The sequence below is a fragment of the Pieris brassicae genome, chromosome 5, assembly GCF_905147105.1.
Source record: "Pieris brassicae chromosome 5, ilPieBrab1.1, whole genome shotgun sequence".
In the NCBI taxonomy this organism is placed as follows: Eukaryota; Metazoa; Arthropoda; class Insecta; order Lepidoptera; family Pieridae; genus Pieris; species Pieris brassicae.
The window spans coordinates 10,593,801-10,614,368 of record NC_059669.1 but is presented as its reverse complement, the minus strand read 5'-3'; the positions used below and the strand labels follow the sequence as shown (position 1 = coordinate 10,614,368).

The 20,568-nt window shown below is 37.5% G+C and overlaps 1 protein-coding gene across 2 annotated transcripts in view; it reads right to left on the bottom strand.

Annotated features, from left to right (window-relative positions):
• Positions 1-20,568, bottom strand: part of LOC123709718 (formin-like protein) — an 85,027-nt gene that overhangs the window by 5,591 nt on the left and 58,868 nt on the right. For both annotated transcript variants that reach the window (XM_045661236.1, XM_045661237.1), the window contains exons 2-17: positions 19,355-19,525; positions 14,005-14,084; positions 9,893-10,032; positions 9,159-9,382; positions 7,856-8,023; positions 6,595-6,675; positions 5,617-5,760; positions 4,968-5,084; positions 3,610-3,738; positions 3,151-3,262; positions 2,434-2,789; positions 2,074-2,278; positions 1,275-1,847; positions 882-1,060; positions 392-493; positions 49-153 (exon numbers count right to left, since the gene is read on the bottom strand). In XM_045661236.1, coding sequence (XP_045517192.1) covers positions 49-153; positions 392-493; positions 882-1,060; positions 1,275-1,847; positions 2,074-2,278; positions 2,434-2,789; positions 3,151-3,262; positions 3,610-3,738; positions 4,968-5,084; positions 5,617-5,760; positions 6,595-6,675; positions 7,856-8,023; positions 9,159-9,382; positions 9,893-10,032; positions 14,005-14,084; positions 19,355-19,525 — 2,886 coding nt within the window. The remainder of the gene's footprint in view (positions 1-48; positions 154-391; positions 494-881; positions 1,061-1,274; positions 1,848-2,073; positions 2,279-2,433; positions 2,790-3,150; positions 3,263-3,609; positions 3,739-4,967; positions 5,085-5,616; positions 5,761-6,594; positions 6,676-7,855; positions 8,024-9,158; positions 9,383-9,892; positions 10,033-14,004; positions 14,085-19,354; positions 19,526-20,568) is intronic.

Sequence of the window (20,568 nt, the reverse complement as noted above, 5' to 3'; positions counted from 1 at the left end):
TATCTGTGTATTTTGAAATATTTTAAGGTTAAGTTATATAGTGAATACCTGTTGTTTCTTCTGTACGAACTTGACTTTGTTGGGGTCGACGTGGTCAGCTTGCTGCGCGGCCATTTCTAGTCGACGACGCTGCTCGTTCTCTATGTCCGCTTGCTACATTAAATGTTAATCAAAAATATGAAAAGCTCTTCTTTTGCTAAGAACTGATAAATAAGGAATCTAAATATATAATAAATAATAACAAAAAATATAACCAACTCCAATGTAGTCATTTTTATTTATTGATTGGCCTGAGCCATTGAATTAAATTTAATAATTTAATAAAATAAATTAATTTTCCTTCAAAATTTTATTATTTTTTGGCTTTAATAAATTCTCATAGGTAACGAACCTTAAACGCCCTCGTAAACCTGACGAGAAGCGAGAAGAAAGTATTGGCGTCACAGCCACGTGGCGCCTCGCCAAAGTATTCCACGCATGATGCGAATGAGTCCTGAAAAAATAATATAATATAATTTTAAATATTAAAAAAATACATGCCATCGGGCTATGGTATTAAGCGATTTCGTATAGTCCTTAAGCGATTCAATTTAAAAGTAATTTGAGAATCATACTGAAAATACTATTTACGTTTTAGTTATCTAGTTAGTATTAAAGACAAGAATTATCTTCTCAAATATAAGGAAAATCAAATTGTACTTATAAATACTGAATTAATTGTTTAATTAATTCGAATTATTTTTATTTTTCGATATTATTTACCGCACACGCTAAATGCATTAATTATTTGCTAAACCTATTATATCTACTACTATATCACCGTAGCAAACTAACTTTACCAATATCTTGAAGGATATATGAGCACAATAAAAAAGTAGTACCTGTGCATGTTTAGTCTCGTGCCGTAACCGCCGTAGCTTGTCCGCGGCGTTCGCAATAAAGTCCCTCAGAACGTGCGCGTGCGCAGATCGATGGGTGTCCCGCGCTTCACTTTCGCGTCTCGCCGCTTCCATACCGCGCTCCAATTCTGCTACGTCGGCTAAAACGTTTTCTAGCGACACTGAAAAATAATTAAGTACATAAAATATATGTTTTATATTATACATGTACCTCCAAGGTATGTCAAAACTGTCTGGAAATAGAAAGACTACTTCCAAATTATATGTGAATAACTGATAATATAATGTTTTAAAAGATGAATTACATCTCACACGTCTTTGGTAGCCTAACAAGTTCAAGTCATATTAAACTGATATCCAATCAAAAAAACTCACCTTGAGCGGCCTTGTCGATATACAACAGCTCCGTATCAAAGCTCAGCAACTCTGGGAAGTTCTGCCTTATCGTCGCCACGATATAATGCAGCAATGACACCCTCTTATCTGTCGACTTCGTATCCATTAACGTATCTAAAGATTGCAATTTGAAGCCGTACGCCGGTCCACGCTTGCTGCTGTTCAAATAATTCCCAAACGCGAGAATAATCTCCAAGACGTTCCTCAATTTCTGCGAAGATTTGACCGAGGAGGAGCCGGATATTATCGCGTGTATCTGTGGAGTTATTAAGTGAATGTTGTCGAAGAAATTTCCCATGTAGCTCATGATGGACAGTTTGGCCGAAATCCTCTCGACTTTGGCGAGTTGCATCAGGAATTTGTCTTCCTCTGTTAATTGGTTGATGTTTTTCTTCTCCGCTACGTATTCCTTGTACGCTTTCTGTTCGGCCTCTGTGGGCACCATGCGTTGAAGGATCTCTACGCTCTCCAGAGGTAGTTGTTTGAGGTCGAGGTTGTTTATGGCTGTCATTACTTTTTCGACTGGCGTGTCTAGTTTCCGCCTTGAGATCGCTGGAAGAATTTATGGTAGATAGATAGATAATCTTTGTCAATACAAAGTACATACATAGTTCTGAATACATGTTGTATGCTTTGTAAGCAGCATCAGAAAAGTATTGCATGGACTTAATAAAAGTATTTTTATTTTTTCAGCTAAGCTGGTGTTCAAGATATGTCTCGATTGAAATGCTTTTTAATAGTTCTAATTAAGCTTTTGAGAACATTCTCTAATTCTTACCGATATTCCTAAGTCGCGTATGTTCAAGTAGGGATAAGGTGTCTGGTTTACGGAATCGTTTGCTTGGGAATGACGTCAGAGTGTCGTCGTTGTGTTGCAGAGCTGCGCACGCACCGCCGATACGGAACTTCTCTTCGAATTCGGAGAAGTTAATCCTTCGACGTGGTCGCTCTTCGTCTAATTCGTTGAATATTGTGCCCCGGACCTGTAATTAAGATTAAATTATAAAAATATAAGATATTCAGTATTGTCGGAAACGATTAACGGAATCGATTATGTTTTCATATGTTAACAAGACTATTGCCGTTCTTCCATACTTCTCATCTAATCAATCTCTTACAATCGATACCGGCCACTCACCTGATTAGGCTTCAACGCGATCCAGTTCAAGGTTGGCAATTTATACTTCGTATCCACCTTTCTCTTTATGGTCATTGCGTCTGTGTGATGAGGGGCAGGCATAAGACCAGGCGCAGGAGGGGCCGGTGGGGCGGGGGGAGGGATTAGCACTGGAGGAGGCGGCGGCGGAGGGGGCAAAGGAGGCGAAGGGGCCTGGGGCACCTGCGGCACGGGGGGAACAGGTGGCACTGGAGGGCCAGGTGGCGAGGGAATTCGGGAATGTACATCCCCATTTGTGAGGTGCGGGGGGGAAACATGGCCATTGGTGGGACCGTTTTGCATGTTGCCGTTACAGAGCGCGGAGGATATTGCACCCACTGAAATAAATATAGAGTTTTAAAATCAATCAAATCCTCCGAATTATACTCTATGTGTGTTAACCATTTACATAGACATGCGGTATTTATGTATATAGGTGGCTGTACCTTTAATAAAGCATTGATGAATCAAAACTAAACAAAGAGCAAAACTTTCACATATTATTCACATTTTTAGTCTAAGTTATTGTTATTTTTATTAAGGTTCAAACTATAAACGAAAAAAAAAAAGATACGATATCAAAGATACAAACTGTGATCATGTGTAAAGTTTTCAGGGTATTAAAAAAATAGATACGTCTCCCGTTTGCCACAGCTCTAAGTCTTGACACTGCTGGTGGGTCTGTGGTATAAAACTTACTTGAGGCACCCCGAGGTAGAGATTTAGTGAGAGATTCCAGCTCTTGCACCTTCGACTCTAGCATGGACTGTCTGTTACGGGAATCCTGTTGCGCTCGCCGCAACGTTGACACCTGGATTTTTCGAAATATTTACAAGAAGCATAGGTATATAAAAATCTCGTCACACTCTTCCAAAATGGATAGGCCGCTTACTATATAACCATTTTTTATATATTTGGTAGGCATGATCATAATAATCATCATCATTTTGTTTTCCTGTTCTTTTATAGAAAGCTAAGTATAAAATCAGACACTAATATCATTTTTAGACCCGGAGCTTCAAAATATATATAGATTGAGATTCAAAGGCTATTTAGCTAACGGCTAGACAGGGCGAGTTTTAAAAAGCTCTACCTATAAAAAAGCCCAAAGAGACAATTTAAGTAAAATTTAACTGAATAAAAGCAGTTAAAACTAACCTCCTCAACGACCTGTCTTCTCGCTTCGGCGAGATGGTCCCGCTCTTGCCTTACTTGAGCAAGCTCAGATTCGAGCGTCGCCAGTTTCGCTATTGCATCTCTTTCTAACGCTGCCAGCCTTTCGTGCGCCTGAAAGGAACGAGAAATCAATAAATACAGTTTTTACATGAATATACATTCGAAAGAAAATACTTTTTTATCTAATTAAAACGCGTTTAAACTTCTTTAACGGATACTTCTTTTTCTCCATATCGAGTGCAATAATTTGTACTGGGCCAGTGAATACCAGCTAAAACAAACTTTTACTGCATACTTTTTAGTAAAAGTTGAGGCCTTACAACCTAACAACATTTGAAATGGAAATAAAGGATATTGAAATTAAATAATGGTTATTATTATTACTATTGCTATTATCATGTTTGGTAACTGTTTACTTCGATGGATTCTTGATCCTGGTAGACTGTACCACACGGTCCTAAGCCAAGTGAACATAGGTTTTTATTCAAAGTCAAAAATCATTTATTCATATAGGTACACTAATGAACGTCAAAAAAAGAAATATACATTAAATGCTTCTAAATTTACATTTACTGCCAGTTCTCAAATCAAGGGCGTAGAAGGGAAGAGAAGAACTGGCAATAAACTCTCCTCCACTCTTTTTATTCTTCAAGTTTTTTTTTGTTTTACACAACGTTTGTAAGGAGCTGTTACAATTACACCATGTTCCACATGACATCTTATGTAATAAATAATAATAAAATAAATTAAAAACAAAGATTGTCAAAGATCCTCTATTGGTTTATCTTGTAGAAATTATTATGTGTATTTAATATTACTGTTTTTTGAAGGATGGTAAAAAGGAATTTCAGGAGGTCTAACAATTTGATAGATATGTGTAAGTGTTTTGGCATTATTTCGGTGATGGACAAAATGATAGGGAATTTTATAGATTCTTTTAAATGCATTTTAAAGATTATATTTCCGGATTTACTGAGCTATTGTTTCTTGTAAGTTGTCTTGTTATGGCGATATTAACTACGCCGTTTTAACTTTATCTATAAGTTTTATATCTGGTTTATTGTAGTGTGTTGTTTTATTTGTTAAAATGAGTCTATCAAGGTACAACTTATGAGTATAACTTTGTAGAATTGTTTCTGGTGTCTTATAAGTTCAACCTGATCTGTTTATTACGATTTGCAAGCTTCTTGGTTATCCTGCGTAATTAATATTTTTATTAGTATTTGTATCTGTTAAAACAAAAAAAAGCTATGGCTATGTGTTATCAATTATCATAATGACTTTCTCTTCACATAGTCCATTTCTAGACCATAAAACCTTAAATATTAAAAAGGCCTCACATGTCCCAATTCGTCTTCGAGTTCGTTAACCTTCTCGAGAGCAGCTGTTTTGGTTTCACTGTCCTCCATGAGCGCAGCCACGTCGAAAACATTGTCTAGGTACGCTGATATTTGTACCTGGAATTATATTTAATATATAAAGCGGCAAATCATTTTCAAATAACTTGACCACAGGGACCTAACTTTTTAAATATTTTAAATTTTCCATCTTTAATAATAATAATTATTATTATGTAGGTTTAGAATATTGTAATTAATTCGTATAAATAAAAAAAACGTCTGATTATAATACTTTTAACTCTAAACATAATTTCTATAAAATGTACTCAATTTTGTAAATTTAAATATCGACAATATTATAATATATTTAAAAGGGTAAAGTGTTCACGACTTGAAACCAGGCAACTTGATAGTTATTACAAGGACGGTAAAATTGTCGTATTTTGGTTATTATGGATCAAAATGTCGTACAATCTACGTATGTGGAAGGTGTCATCCCACACTGACGATAATTATCTTTATAAATAATTAATTAATTGAGAGACCTGTTGAAATGTTACAAATAAATAAAATATTTAATTACCATTAAAATTATACACATTGCAAATAAAAATACACAATGCTAGACAAATCTTAAGACAAGAAATACCTGCAAGTCTTCGCTTTCGCAATGCCGCAACCTCTCAAGGTAGTCGTCAAGTTTCAACGCCGTAAACTCATACTGAAGGTGAACCCTGAAGTTCATATCTTCTACTGAATGTACTATTATGTTCACGAACTGCATACACGCTACCTAGAAATACATAAAACAAACATTATTTTATGACATATTTAAAAAAATCCCCTTAGCAAAAAAAACATTTAGTAATTACACTTCGTTGCAGTAATACAGAAACAGAGAACTATAAAAATAATTAAATAAAAAGAAGGGCAATTGTCCACCACGACAAAACTAATGGCAACAATTAAATATATGTAAACAGTTGTATTTATAGCACATATGTATTCCGACAGTGCATAGCGTACAATTGGTAGCGCCGGTCGTTCGTCCCGCGCGCCATTAACCTTGTATGTTTAATAGCCTACAATCTTTAACTAGATGACTGCAACATAAGCGCACACCTAAACGGTTTTAGGGGCAATACAAAAAAAGGACTAATGAAAAAGATAAGGGCACATGGAACAGAAAGGGACACATGAAAAAGAAAGAGGCGCATGAAACCATAATTTCAGATCAGTTATTTCCATTACTTTCTGTTCTTCGGTTCTGTTGTACGGAACCCTTTTGGGTAAAGGCCTACTCCTGAGGTGAAGCATAGCATTCAATTGATTAGTATTTATTATTTTGTTGTATGAGTGGTTAATATAAAATGTAAATAAGATGGCAGAAGAAGTGGATAATTCTTTAAAAATAATTCAGTCAACTTGTTCTATTTCAACATAAGCGCTCTTTTGACTATTTCAAATTGTGTCTACGGTGTTATGAGAAGAGATTTTTGTTTAAAATAAATAAGTTTTTTGTATAAGGGCATGATTTCTACAATTAAGTAGTGTAACAGAGGACTCCGAGTATACTAAGAACCAATTATTTTTTATAAAAAATACATTATATTTTTTTTATAATTACCATAAACTCAATATGGAAGGTGTCGTAGTTCATGAAATACTCCATCAGTGTGTGAAACCTTCTGGGCTCGCCGACCACCTCCTTGAATACGAAACAATATTATTATTATTCATTTAATTCAACTGTAATGCTTCTTTAAAGCGAAAAAAAAAATATCTGATACATATGACTAACTGTTTATATATAGTAGCGATTTACCGTTTGCCTTCGCAGGGCTGCTTATTTTTTTAATATTTTGGGAATATAGCCTGACTCAGGGATAACGTGTATTTTATTCGTGTTTTTTTTTATATTACTAAAGTCGGACAAGTTTAGGTATATTTCGTAAAACCTAAAATATTGTACAGACTTCCAACTCTAGCATTGTCTATGTACGTTTAACACTCGCCCGTACGGCGATGGAAAGCATAGTGAGGAAACCGGCTTGTCCCAAATCCAAAAAACGACGTGTTAGATAGATGGATTAGATAGATCACCTATTGGCATATTTTTTTAATACATGTGTCTTTACATAAGAGTTCTTGTCTAACTTAAGACTAATAAGTAATTCAAGCAATAAATTTACAATAAAAGTGTCCAATAACACTAATTACAGTCTCTAATAAATGGAAAACACTCTGTTTTTGTCTATGAAATAAAAATAATCAAAGAAACGGATGCAATCTCAGGCGAAGGTATATTGATATTGAAGGTAAACTATTATTGTATCTATTTATTTAACACTCCGTTGACTAAACACAAAATTAGAAATATATAAAGGACTACAGGCAGCCTGTAGATTGGTTAAAAATGTCATAGGGAAAAATTCAACATAGTGGTCTGTGCTGAAAGACTTTTAATTAAAAAAATTCATTTACTTATTTCATATTAAGAATTAAGACACTATCGAAGTATAAGTCTTGTGGGGTGTAGTATGCAACCCAAATGTACTTCAAGAACTGGGTTTCTTTGTACCTATAGGATATGAACGAAGAAAGAAATGTTGCACAGATCCCCGTTAATCAAGACGTTGCGCCTACTGAATGCTGTCTCTGACACTATCCACATATGTATATGTTCGCAGAGTGAATTCACAGTAGTAATATTATGTATTAAATATTATATACTTTATTTTATTTTTCTCGACATTATCGTACTGGCGTAGTCTGTAAGGACAATTTATGTATTTTTGTAATAAATAAATAATGACGGAAGTTTTCCGGTCTTCAAATCTCTGCAGACTAAAGTACAAAAGCCGCTACAAATATACAAAAAAAAATACCTTAAAGTTATCAAATGCAGATAATATAATCTGATGCCCTCCCTTCACAAGACATATGGCAGCCAGCAGTTCCAGTACCAGCGCTTTGGTCCGTAACGAATGATGTACTAGAGATAGTGCAATGCTGTTGATCGCTTCTCTGTGTTGTATCACCATATTGAAGCCGTACTAAAATTAATTTTTTTTTATTAATTAATTACATTACAAATTTTACATACATACAGTTCTAGTTAGAAGATATTTTTTTAAAAGAGTTGCTGAAATTTTCCTGCCAGTTCTTCTCGCCCTTGTAGTAACTGGTAGTAAACGTATAGAACGATCAGAAGTGTATACAAATAAATTAATTTTGGATTTGATAAGGTAAAAGTCTACAAGAGCTGGTTAAAAACTTAATAAAAAAATACCTTAAACTTAGATTTAGAAACGAGACAGCACGATCTATGACATACACAGGAACAGTGCTATGTTTTGACACTAGATTTGTTTTATATAACGGGAGGCAAACGAGCAGGAGGCTCACCTGCCTCAATGCCAGAAGACTCGCAAATATTTTGCCGACCTTTTAAGAATTGGTACATTCTTTTCTTCAAGGACCCTAAGTAGAATTGATACGAAAATCAGATGGTTCCACATAGTTGCCTTAATATACGCTCAGTTGTGAAACGACGGACATCGAAGTGATACGGATGGTATTTCGTATTCTGCCTTGATATCCGATTATGAAACTCAACTTGCTATTCATACGAACAACACCTCGGAAGACTTCTATGGTAAATGCGGTAGAAGATGCAGAGAGACCCCACAATAAACGCCAAAAGATCAAGCCGCTCGGAAAGTGGCTGGTCGTCGACGATTCGAATCTTAACCAACATTTCTCGTGTCTTACCGGCTTTGCGTTTTATCAGGGTTTTGTTTTGTATTCTTTATAGCTATAGCTATAGAAGCTATATATTATGATTAAAAACTTACAATTATTTACATAACTTTAAATTTTTTCCGACGTTTCGCGTGCTTTTCAGCGTGCGTGGTCACGGTGACCTAAATAATTGTAAGTTTTTAATAATAATACATAGCTTCAATCCGTTCAAAAAGTGTTTTTCTTAATGTGTAAAAGCTATGTTAACAAAAGACAATACTATTTGTATTCTTTTCTAACAACCGTCTCAATATTGTATAAATAAGGGAAGTAGCGAGTCAACCCCAACACAAGTGGGTGGGACTTCTTACGGGGGCTGTCTCAATTCATGTATTTTATATAAAATTTGAGACACAATCAATATTTTTCTTTTTTTTTCTTTTTTACCTTATTGTTCATAATAGCCCGCATGCACATAATGCAAACGTGTATATCGTCAGTGGATGCTCCCATGTTAAGCCTCGCGGCGTGTCGCGTTCTTCTACGAGCCACAGCTGGGCTGCCAGCGCCTTCGATTTCGGAATCAGCTGATCTGGCCCGTCTTCTCCATGTGGAGCTTAAGGTGGCACTACCTTCTGTTGGACCACTGCAGTCCGATGTTGTAGTGTTGACTGTGATAATTAAGAACTTGTATGATGATTGCTAGGTAGTGTTTTTATAATTTACTTATTTGATTTTAGGTTTTAGCATCCCTGAGGTCGTAGTTTCAAACCCCAACTGTGCACTAATGGACTTTCTGTCTAGACGTGAAAGTGTCTTGACACTTAACACTCGCTCGTACGTTGAACGAAAATATCAAAAGAAAACCGGCATACTTTGGCAACAGCCTACGACGTGTGACAGGCACAGAAGACTGATCACCTCTTTGCCTATTGGAAAAAACTAATGATTACAAAACACATACATCTGAGGCTCAGACCTAAAAAGGTTTGTAACACCATTGGTTTTAAAATAATAAATAATTTTGTAATATTTTATTAAAATACAGCGTATATATGCTGAAAACAAATGTATTAGATAGTATCAAAAAGAAAAAACGTGACATCCTCGATGTCCGGTCTTGGATTGGATTCTGGATCAATGTTTTGGAAAGCATATACCACTTTAGTCTTAAATCCTACCTTGATTAATACCATCGGTGGACTGACTCCGTGCAAGCGCTATCCTCTGCTCATGCCGCATCATACTTAGTCTAAAGCTCAGGTAGTCGATCAGCACATCTAGTCCTTGGTTATGCTCGTTCAGAAATTCGCGGACCCATCTGAAATTAGGAGTAATTTAGCATTTAGAGGATGTTAACGCTTATTAATATCGTTTATGCTGCGATGTCTACGTTTGATAATCGGACGTCAATGCAGAATACAAAATTCCACCTCGATTCCGATTATAAAACGACGACCGATGACGTTAGATAAATGAGAAGTTTTTGCAGCGCACAACTATAATGAAGCTGCCCACTGAGGTATTTCCAAACCCATTCAACTTAGGGTCCTTCAAGGCTACAGATTCCCTGCTCGAAAGGATTCCTACCGCTGAAATCGTGATACTTGGCGATTTTAACGCCCACCATGCCGATTGGCTCGGCTCTGAAACCACCGATCACGCGGGAAGATCCTTTCACGACTTTGCTTTAGCCTACGACTTGACGCAAATGGTCCCTGCGATTACGCGAATACCAGATGTGGATGGTCATAAACCTTCTTTGTTGGACCTTCTGCTGACCTCACGTCCGGAGACCTACCAAGTCTCTGTTGACCCGCCATTGGGTTTATCAGATCATTGTGTAGTACGGAGCATTGTGCCGCTCACGCGCCCTTTACGGCCTAGCTTTGCGGGCTGTCGCCGTGTGTGGCACTATAAGTCAGCAGATTGGGACGGGATGCGGTCTTTTTTTGCGTCCTACCCTTGGGGGCCCATTTGCTTTTCGTTGAGTACTCCGGATGCCGTCGCTGACTCTGTCGCTGATGTGGTCCTGCAGGGCATGGAACTTTTTATTCCAAACTTATATGCCGGTCGGTGGCAAGTCCCAGCCTTGGTTTAGGCGTTCGTGCAAAGAGGCTTTGCGCCGTAAGCGTGAATGCTTTAAAGCCTGGGCAGAAGCGGCGACATCCTGTGATGCGGCTATCGGCGAACATAAAAAAGCATACAATTCAGCCTCTAGGTCCTTCAAACGGGAAATCGCTAAGGCAAAGTCAGAGCATATTGCCAGGTTTGGTGAGAAATTGGCCCACCTTCCTTCGGGAACTCGAGCCTTCTGGTCTCTTGCCAAAGCTGTCCAAGGGAATTTCTGTTAGCCCTCTATTCCACCACTGTAAAGGGAGGATGACTCACTGGCCCAAACTGCAAAAGAGAAGGCCGATCTTCTAGGCTGTTTCTTTGCGTCGAACTCAACTTTGGATGATCAGTGGAAGGAACCACCGACATTATTGCGGTGTGATACTACGATGCCTGAAGTTATATTCCGGCAACGTGCTATCCGTAAACATTTATTTTCCCTGGACATCCATAAGTTGAGCGGGCCTGATGGCATCCCCCCAATTGTGCTGCGTACTTGTGCTCCTGAGTTGGCTCCGGTCCTAACGCGCCTTTTCCGGTACCTGTACTCCCTCAACACTGTTCCGAAGTGCTGGAAGACAGCTTTGATACATCCGATCCCTAAAAAAGGCGATCGCTCTTATCCGTCCAACTATCGCCCAATCGCAATAACCTCCTTGTTATCCAAAATAATGGAAACCATTATTAACGGCCAGCTCTTGAGGCATCTAGAGGGCAGCCAGCTGATTAGCGATTCTCAGTACGGCTTTCGTCGTGGTCGCTCAGCTGGTGACCTCCTTGTATACCTTACACATAGGTGGGCAGAGGTAATTGAGTCCAAGGGGGAGGCGCTGGCGGTAAGTTTGGACATAGCGAAAGCCTTCGATCGGGTGTGGCACAGAGCACTGCTCTCGAAGCTTCCAGCCTATGGGCTCCCCGAGAAATTATGCAACTGGATTTCCAGCTTTCTCGCTGATCGGAGCATTAAGGTCGTCATCGACGGAGCATGCTCCGACCTTAAACCCGTCAATGCTGGTGTCCCACAAGGCTGTGTCCTATCCCCGACCCTGTTTATTCTGCATATTAATAATATGTTGCAACTTAGCAACCTTCATTGCTATGTGGACGACAGCACTGGGGATACTTTTTACACAGGCCGGGCAGGTATTTCTCGGGCTGTTGTTGATGAGTGCCGGAACAAACTTGTGTCTGAAGTCGAAACTCTTTTACGTGGAGTCTCGGGCTGGGGTAAACTAAATCTAGTCCAATTTAACCCCAAGAAGAAGAAGTTTTTTAGCGCGTTTTCCGCTAAAAAACTCCCTTTGTCGCTACTCCCCTCTTTGAAGGCACTCTCCTTAAAGCCTCAGCTAACATAGGAATATTGGGCGTTGACATATCGAATAACGGCCAGTTTCGCGGTCATTTGGAAGCGAAGGCTAAATTAGCCTCCAAAAAGATTGGTGTGCTCAGCAAGGCGAGACGGTACTTCACTCCGGGCCACCGCTTGCAACTCTATGAAGCGCAAATTCGGCCCCACATGGAATACTGCTCTCACCTCTGGGCGGGAGCTCCCCAGTACCGGCTTCTTCCACTTGAACGTATTCAACGAAGAGCGGTTCGAATCGTCGACGACCAATCACTTTCCGTGCGGCTCCGTTGGCGTTGCGTAGAGATGTTGGGTCCCTCTGCATCTTCTACCGCATTTACCATGGGGAGTGTTCAGAAGAGTTCATCAGATGAGCCTGACCCTCCTTCCCGTTTCCCCCCTGTTATATAATTACTTTTAAAAAATAAAGTACTCTTTTGCGGATTTTGAGCTTGTCTTCAGCGTACGATTCTCATCCCTGACGTCATAGGTTCTATCCCCGGGTGTGCACCAATGGTTTTTCTTTCTATGTGCGCTCGAACGGTGAAGGAAAACATCGTGAACACGGCTTGCCTTAGCCCGAAAAGTCGAGGGCCTGTGTTAGGCACAGAAGGCTGATCACCTATTTCATATTAGATTGACAAATGATAATATAACAGATACAGAGATCTGAGGCTGTAACGCCACGGATTTTAATAATAATAAAAGTTCATTAACAAATTCACAATCACGAGAAATGATAGCCTAAAATCGAGAGGATGTACATTAATCACAGGATTTCCATGCAGCATATCAAATTCAAACGAATGCCTTAACATTAGAAGTGGGCGAAATGATAAACAATTCTAACTACATTGAACATATTATGCGTATGTGGCCTAATTTGCTAAATTATGTTCACGAGTTGCTGCTCATTATTTTATATAGGACATTTATAACTCAGTACTTGCACTGTATCTGATTAATAGAAATAGCAGGTAAATACTGGCAGAGTATTGGCAAAGGTAGTCATCTGGAAAGGGTCCTCCCTTTACTTTAGTTATAAGCAAATTCCAACAACATTTGATGAATATTAAGTACACATGATAATTAAGTATATGAAAATAAAATAAGGCTTTATTATTATTATGTTTGGTAACTGTTTACTTTAGCTCAGTACAGTTTCATGATCCTGGTAGACTTGCACATGGGTCTAAGCCAAGTGAACACAGTTCTTTATCTTTATATAATTTGATTATATACATTTATTTGGAATTATTTCGGTGGTGGACAAAAATTATTAAATGCATCTTTTTAATTTCATTTTAAAGATCTGTATGTGTAAATTGATATTTTTTATAACTTTATAATCATACATAGCTTCAGTCCGGTAAAAAAGTGTTTTCTTTTATACCGTTATGTTTATTACCTTCTTAATAACTAAAATCTGTCTGGATTATTATTATTGTCAGCCACAAAATAATGGTATTGTCAGCCACACATATAATTTTAATTATTTCAAGTCCAGAATCTTTCCTCTGTCACACGTCAACGATTTCTGCGTCTAAGACATGCAGGTGTCCACACTATGATTCTTTCGACGGGACTGAATTTGGTGTTTAGAATCGCATGCATTATCTTAGTCTAGTATTAATAGATAATGAGGACTACTTCATATTATACACAATGGGTACGAATATTCTGAGGCGAATTTTTCTTCGGGAGCGAACATAATTGAGGAGTTGGTAGAAACAAAAATAAACGTAACACCTTCAAGTTTTCTGAAGGCGGCTATAAGAATAGGTTATGTCGGTATGTAGCTACATAATCATAATGACAAACGATTAAACTTACTCAATATGATTGGTTCGCAGCGATATTTCCAAATCCCGTAACACTTGCGTGGAGGTCGAGTCGCCGACCATTTTTCTTTTCTGAAAAATATAGAGGAAAATTAATTTTAAAAATTCGCTATCGAGAACTTAATATTGGTTCATCATATTTTTTTATAGAACAGGTACACACAGGTTGTTGGTATGCTCCGTTCTTGACGAACCCGAAGTTGAATTGGTTCGGAAATAGTCAGCGGAAAGCTGATTCCACACAGTAGCGGCAAAAACTGCCTTCATAAAAGCTCAGTTGTGGAACGACGGACGGCGAACTGATATGGATGAAATTTCGCATTCTGCCTTGACGACGGATGATGAAACTCCTATAGAAAACAATCTCAGTCTGGATAGACTGTATAGGTACTTAGTAGAATGAAAATTTGTTAAGTAGTGTAAGGAAGTATGTAAGATAGTAGATAATAATTATTGTTTTACATAAATTCTGTAAATTGTAAAAAAAAAATCAATGGCAATACAACCTTTTTAGGTCTGGGCCTCAGATTTCTGTATCTGTTTTATGATCACTTTTTTAATCGAATAGGCAAGTAGGTGATCAGCCTTCTGTGCGTGACACACAGCGCCAACTTTTTGGGTCTAAGGCAAGCCGGTTTCCTCACGATGTTTTCCTTCACCGTTGAAGCTAATGTTAAATGCGCACATAGAAAGAAAATCCATTGGTGCACAGCCGGGATCGAACCTACGACCTCAGGGATGAGATTCGCACGCTGAAGCCACTAGCCCAACACTGCTCGCATACATAAATTAAATATACTAATACAAAAAAAAAAACTTTTCTATCTAGCTTGGTCCCTGGCCATCATGAACCACAAAGACCGCAGTCACATGATCCAGAACCAAATTACCATTGGAGACGTTCCCACATAAACAAAACACTATCATTTTCAAATAACCCATTATTCAGGCCATGTTTATCAGATATTGATTTTGTGATTACTATCAGTAAGAGAATTACTATTGTGTTGCCTCGAGGCATGTTCAACCAGTAATGGAGAAGAATGAGCTTTTCCTTCGAGCGGATAGCGGTAATAATTTGTAATTTCTAGGTAAAAGCCGACATTGCTTGACATTTTTAGAAGGCTATAATCGATTTCTAACCATTGATCAGCTGCGAATACAGACTATAAAATATTTATATTTAATATGACCTTATTTTTATAGAAAATTCATACATAATTAGGTTTAAGTGGGAACTGAAATGTTGGCTATTATTTAAAATCCTCGTGTCAATAAAATTAACTATGATTTTAGTAGATACCTACAAGCATCGGTATCGCTGTTAGAGGTTATGTCTGACTCTCTCAAATAATAAAACTATATAAGTTTGATGATGATAGATATAATATATAAAACAAAGTCGTATTTGTTCGAGCTCGATAACCTCTTGACAGATTAACATTGTTTTTAAACAAAATACAATTTGTTCATGGCTTTCGTAACTGTCTATGATTTAACGTTCATCCCGTCGGTACGATAAACACTCCCTCAAAAGGTTTTGAATCAACATGATATATGCACAAGAAAGAGATCGGGAACTTAGAAACTTCGGAAATTAAAACTACAAATATAAGGCAAGTTCCGATAGATGCGCGTCAAATGCCATAAAATCATTCAAGGTTAATATGATGACAAAAGACTATAGGAAAATTAAATCGATGTTTTTATACAAATACCATAATAGTTGTTCACACAATACATGACGTAACACCTTCAATCAATCCGATTGCTCTGACTCACACAACCGTCCTTTATTTTCATTGGCCATTGTGAGATATTAGGATTTACGCTTTGGTTCCAATATATCGTCTGTAAATAACGAACCGCATGTACAGGAACGACACGAAGGTGTGCAGCGTTTTTGGCGAAGACAAGGAAGAGAGCGATTGAGACCAATTTTATGTGTGATGTATTCGTTTAGTAAATACATATCACAACTTTAGATGACAATTCTGTCGCATAGCGACTAGTGCAGTAAACACAGACTCTTTAATTATTTATATTATCATTAGCACAGCGTATACAGTGTGAATATAGATACACAAATACATGGAGTGATCATATACTGGTAGATGATCATCTATTGGGGCTTTTACCTTAGTAATAATTAATTTACAAAGAAGTTTTACTTCTGACATGTGTACTTTGTACGCACGCACTTTTTTTAGTTAGGCTATGAGACATGGACTTGAGGAAGACATAAGAAGGCGCCTTGAAGCTATTGAGATGTGGTGTTACCGTCGCATGGTTCTCCTCAGCTGGATCCAACGATACGAAGTAAATAGTCCTTCAACGAATCGGGACCAGTCGAAAGTGTTGTCTGTTAAAATACAAAAGTCACACATCTCGGACACGATATACGTCATCATCGGTACAACTTGTTGCAGCTGATAAAGCAATTAATAGCAAAATTCAAGGTAAGAGACAGGCTGGTAGAAGAAGAAGTCGAAGTTGCGGAACGTACAGGAGCGGACCGGCATCACATACGCCAAGGAACTGTTTAGGCTAGCGCAAGATACCCGGCAATTGAAGTTGTTAACAGCAAACTTTTATTAATAAAGTGGCACTTGAAGAAGAGAAGATAAAAAGTTCAATGTACTTTTCACTGTGCACTCGAACCACTCACTTCAGGGATGAGAGTTGCCCGTTCAATCCCACCATTAACAGTTAATTTACTTATTTTTTAAAAGGATTGATAAGGTTTGGTTAATGTAATCTTTATTTCGTTAAATAAAACCTCATAACGTTTCCCCCGTAGAAAGTGACATCGAAGGCTGCTGCAGACCAGAGGTGGACTACCAACCAGGTGAGTGAGTAGCAGAGAGCAGTAGATTAAGTATCGACTTGCATTTCCACCTCCTGATAAAGTGTCAACTTTTATTAGCATAAGTTGACTTCGAAATCAAGAGACCAAAGAGTTTGTGATGAATGAGTTATAAAAATTACTCCAACCGATATTTTTTTGTCCTTGGGCCGGCTCTCACTCTTTGATTTATTTTATACATTATATACCCCGCATATGTTATAGTATCTTTTTATGTTTAAAGGAATGTGAAGCTATCAGCGTAATGTAATGCGGGCGCTATGCGGGACAGCCTCGTATGAGACACTATGAGATGGTTTTTTTTAGGAATATTTTAAAGCATATTTAGTTATCATTAAAATTAGAGCCTTTTCAAGGTTCCAATCTTCCAATCTTTTAAAATTACCGTCCGAGAATTTTACGTCACAAGCACGCACCCAAAGTCCACTTTTCGTTTTATTTTTCTCTACGCTATCGAAATAGATGAATTATAAAACCCACACAAACTGCAATCTTACTAGTAGGTTGTAGTTTACGTGAATATTACAATTTTGTTAGTTATGATGAAAAAACTGAATTAAAACATACGAACCAGCGACAATTATAAAGCCCTATTGTACTATTTGAAAGAGTATAGAAATAATTTATTTTCTGCAATCGCACTGTCTAATATATATAAATCTATATAAATTAAATGATAAGGAGGGGAACTGGCGGCCGTACCGCTTTGCTAGATTTTTTTTATTAGATAAGATAAGTAAGTCGGAAAATACATAAGACAAGCCATATATATATATATATATATATATATATATATGGCTATATATATATATATGTTACTAATAATGAATGATAATTTTAGATCATATTGCACCAGATTATAGTGTTTAAATATATTTTATATGTATGATATTCCTTTTATTATGTCATTTCGTCTTAAATTGTCAAATTCTGTTTATAATGTAATGAAAAGAGATATACAAGAATTATGGTTAAACTGTGCAATCACTTTTTAATTCGAGGACCGTTCATCATGGTTAAATTTTCGCTATCATCAGTCATATTAAGATCAGAATGGAATTCTTCATGGCTTAACAATAGTCCATGCATCAGACGGGTGTGGACATGCAATTTGCGAAGACAGTAACTAATAGTATTGTCAGGGGATAATTGCATGCGGGCTGGACTCCGAAATCATTTGAATCATTGATAAATGATGTATGTAATTATATAATCGTGGAAGTCCAGAACTTCCACCTGCTGATTTAGATTTCAAATATATATTTTTTAAAGGCAAACGGACAGGAGGCTCACCTGTAGTTAAGTGCCCAAGGACACTGTCAATTTCTGAGGGCTCGTGAGAGCGTTGCCGACCTTTTAATAAAACAATCTTTTCTTGAAGGACCCTAAGTCGGATTGGTTCAGAAATAATTCAGTGGGCAGCTGGTTACTGATAGTGGTGATGCACAGCAAAAACTGCTTTAAAAACGCTCAACGGACGTCGAGGTGAAAGGAATTTCGTATTCTGCCTCGACATCCGATGATGAAACTCAGCTGATTAATTAATATTTAATTCCTTGATTTAATGTGAATTCGGATTAATTATACGTAAATAATTTTACTAGCTTATATCATCAGTTATCGAGAGTGTGTCGTAGGATGAAGGAAAATAAATTTTTAACCCCCAATGCAAAATAAGAAGTGTCAAGTATCTGTGGTATCTGTGGCTCTTAAACAAAAGGGTTATGCGGGAATTTGTCAATATCTGACGTGATGTATGCCAGATTATATTACAGATGCCATCAAAAACATAACTTGTAAAAAAAACAAGTCTAGCAATGTAGTTCTTCTACCGTAAATAATTAGTAGATCCACGTAACATCAAGTCGGTTAATTTATTTAGTTCCTATAAGGGACGTTCTGTCCTTGTCTTTGTGTTTTAATTTAGATTAGTTTTTAGGAACAAGATGCCTCAAGAGAACTAAACCTAGTGTAGCGAATATAAGTGCAAGTGAGGTATCTCGGTCATAGTGTCAAAACATTACAGAACACTAAAACTGTTAATAGACATTACCTTAGTTTATGCTTTTCACTAGTAATACATAATATTACTTATTAGCCATAATTATTGTATAGGCTAGATTGTCATTATACAAAGAAAATAAATTGACTTGGAAATCGCACTAAAAAAATATTTTATAACATAATGTTCCCATGGTAAGGCAATGTATTTTGTAATTTCATTTTCAAAGTTATGTTTGACATTTGTAACACCCATTCATGCCAATTAGCTACTCTATGATGGTGCTCAAAGGTGACTGATTACTGTGTTTACCTATATATATATTAACTCCTCTTAAAGACTGGACCTATTTGATTTTTTTGTATGCATTTGAGTGGCTCCCTGAATGGTTTAGATTCACAAGTCAGCCCGGCAGATGGCGCTATATCATGCAGGCCAACGTCTGTCTCTGTATATATTTATTTAAGTACGTACCCTATGACTCCTAGAGGCTTTAGGATCGAGGTAGGTCCGGAGTTTGTTCAAATAGTGCGCCGGGGAATCTTTCGCTTGAACCATATCCTGGTCGCAAATGATCTCCCATTTCTTCTCCAGGTCGTAGTTGCGCAGGAGTTTTGCTTTGTCCGGTGGCAGGTCCATAGATGCCTATAACAAGTATAAATCAATAAATATATATGTTCAATAGTATAATTTACTTAATAAATGTACACAACGCGTTTCCATATTATAAAAGTTTTCAATTTTTTTTCACAATATATGAGGTTGTTCACAGATTAAATTTTAGCTAGCAAGGAATCAGACCATTATAAATTAACTTTTTTTTTTATAAAATAGGGGGCAAACGGGCAGGAGGCTCACCTGATGTTAAGTGATACCGCCGCCCATGGACACTCTCAATGCCAGAGGGCTCGCGAGTGCGTTGCCGGCCTTTTAAGAATTTGTACGCTCTTTTCTTGAAGGACCCTAAGTCGAATTGGTTCGGAAATACTTCAGTGGGCAGCTGGTTCCACATAGCGGTGGTGCGCGGCAAAAATTGCCTTGAGAAACGCTCAGTCGTGGAACGTCGGACGTCGAGGTGATACGGGTGGAATTTTGTATTTTGCCTCGACGTCCGATGCTGAAACTCAGCTGCAGGTATTAATCCGAACAACTCCTCTGAACACTCTCCATGGTAAATGCGGTAGAAGATGCAGAGTGACCCCACATCTCTACGCAACGCCAAAGGATCGAGCCGCTCGGAGAGGGATTGGTCATCGACGATTCGAACCGCTCTTCGTTGGATACGGTCAAGTGGAAGGAGCTGGTACTGGGGAGCCCCCGCCCAGAGGTGAGAACAGTATTCCATGACTTACTTACTAACTTACTTACGTTACTTCTAAGAATTGACATCCTGTTTGACATGCTGACATATATATATATATAATGTCAGTGTGTCATTACGTTTGAGTTTCAGTCATCATATATATATATATATATTGTTGTTTACATGACAAGCTACTAAGGTCTTTTCCACAACTAACAAACAAATTAAATGAAACTTCAGTTAACACATAATAGATAATTAATAATCTAAAGAATATAATTATTATATATACTATATACATATAATACATTCAAATCACACAAAGTTAATATTCTTTATTGTAGACATGTGTAACTAACAGATTATGGCTCATCACGAAACTTGT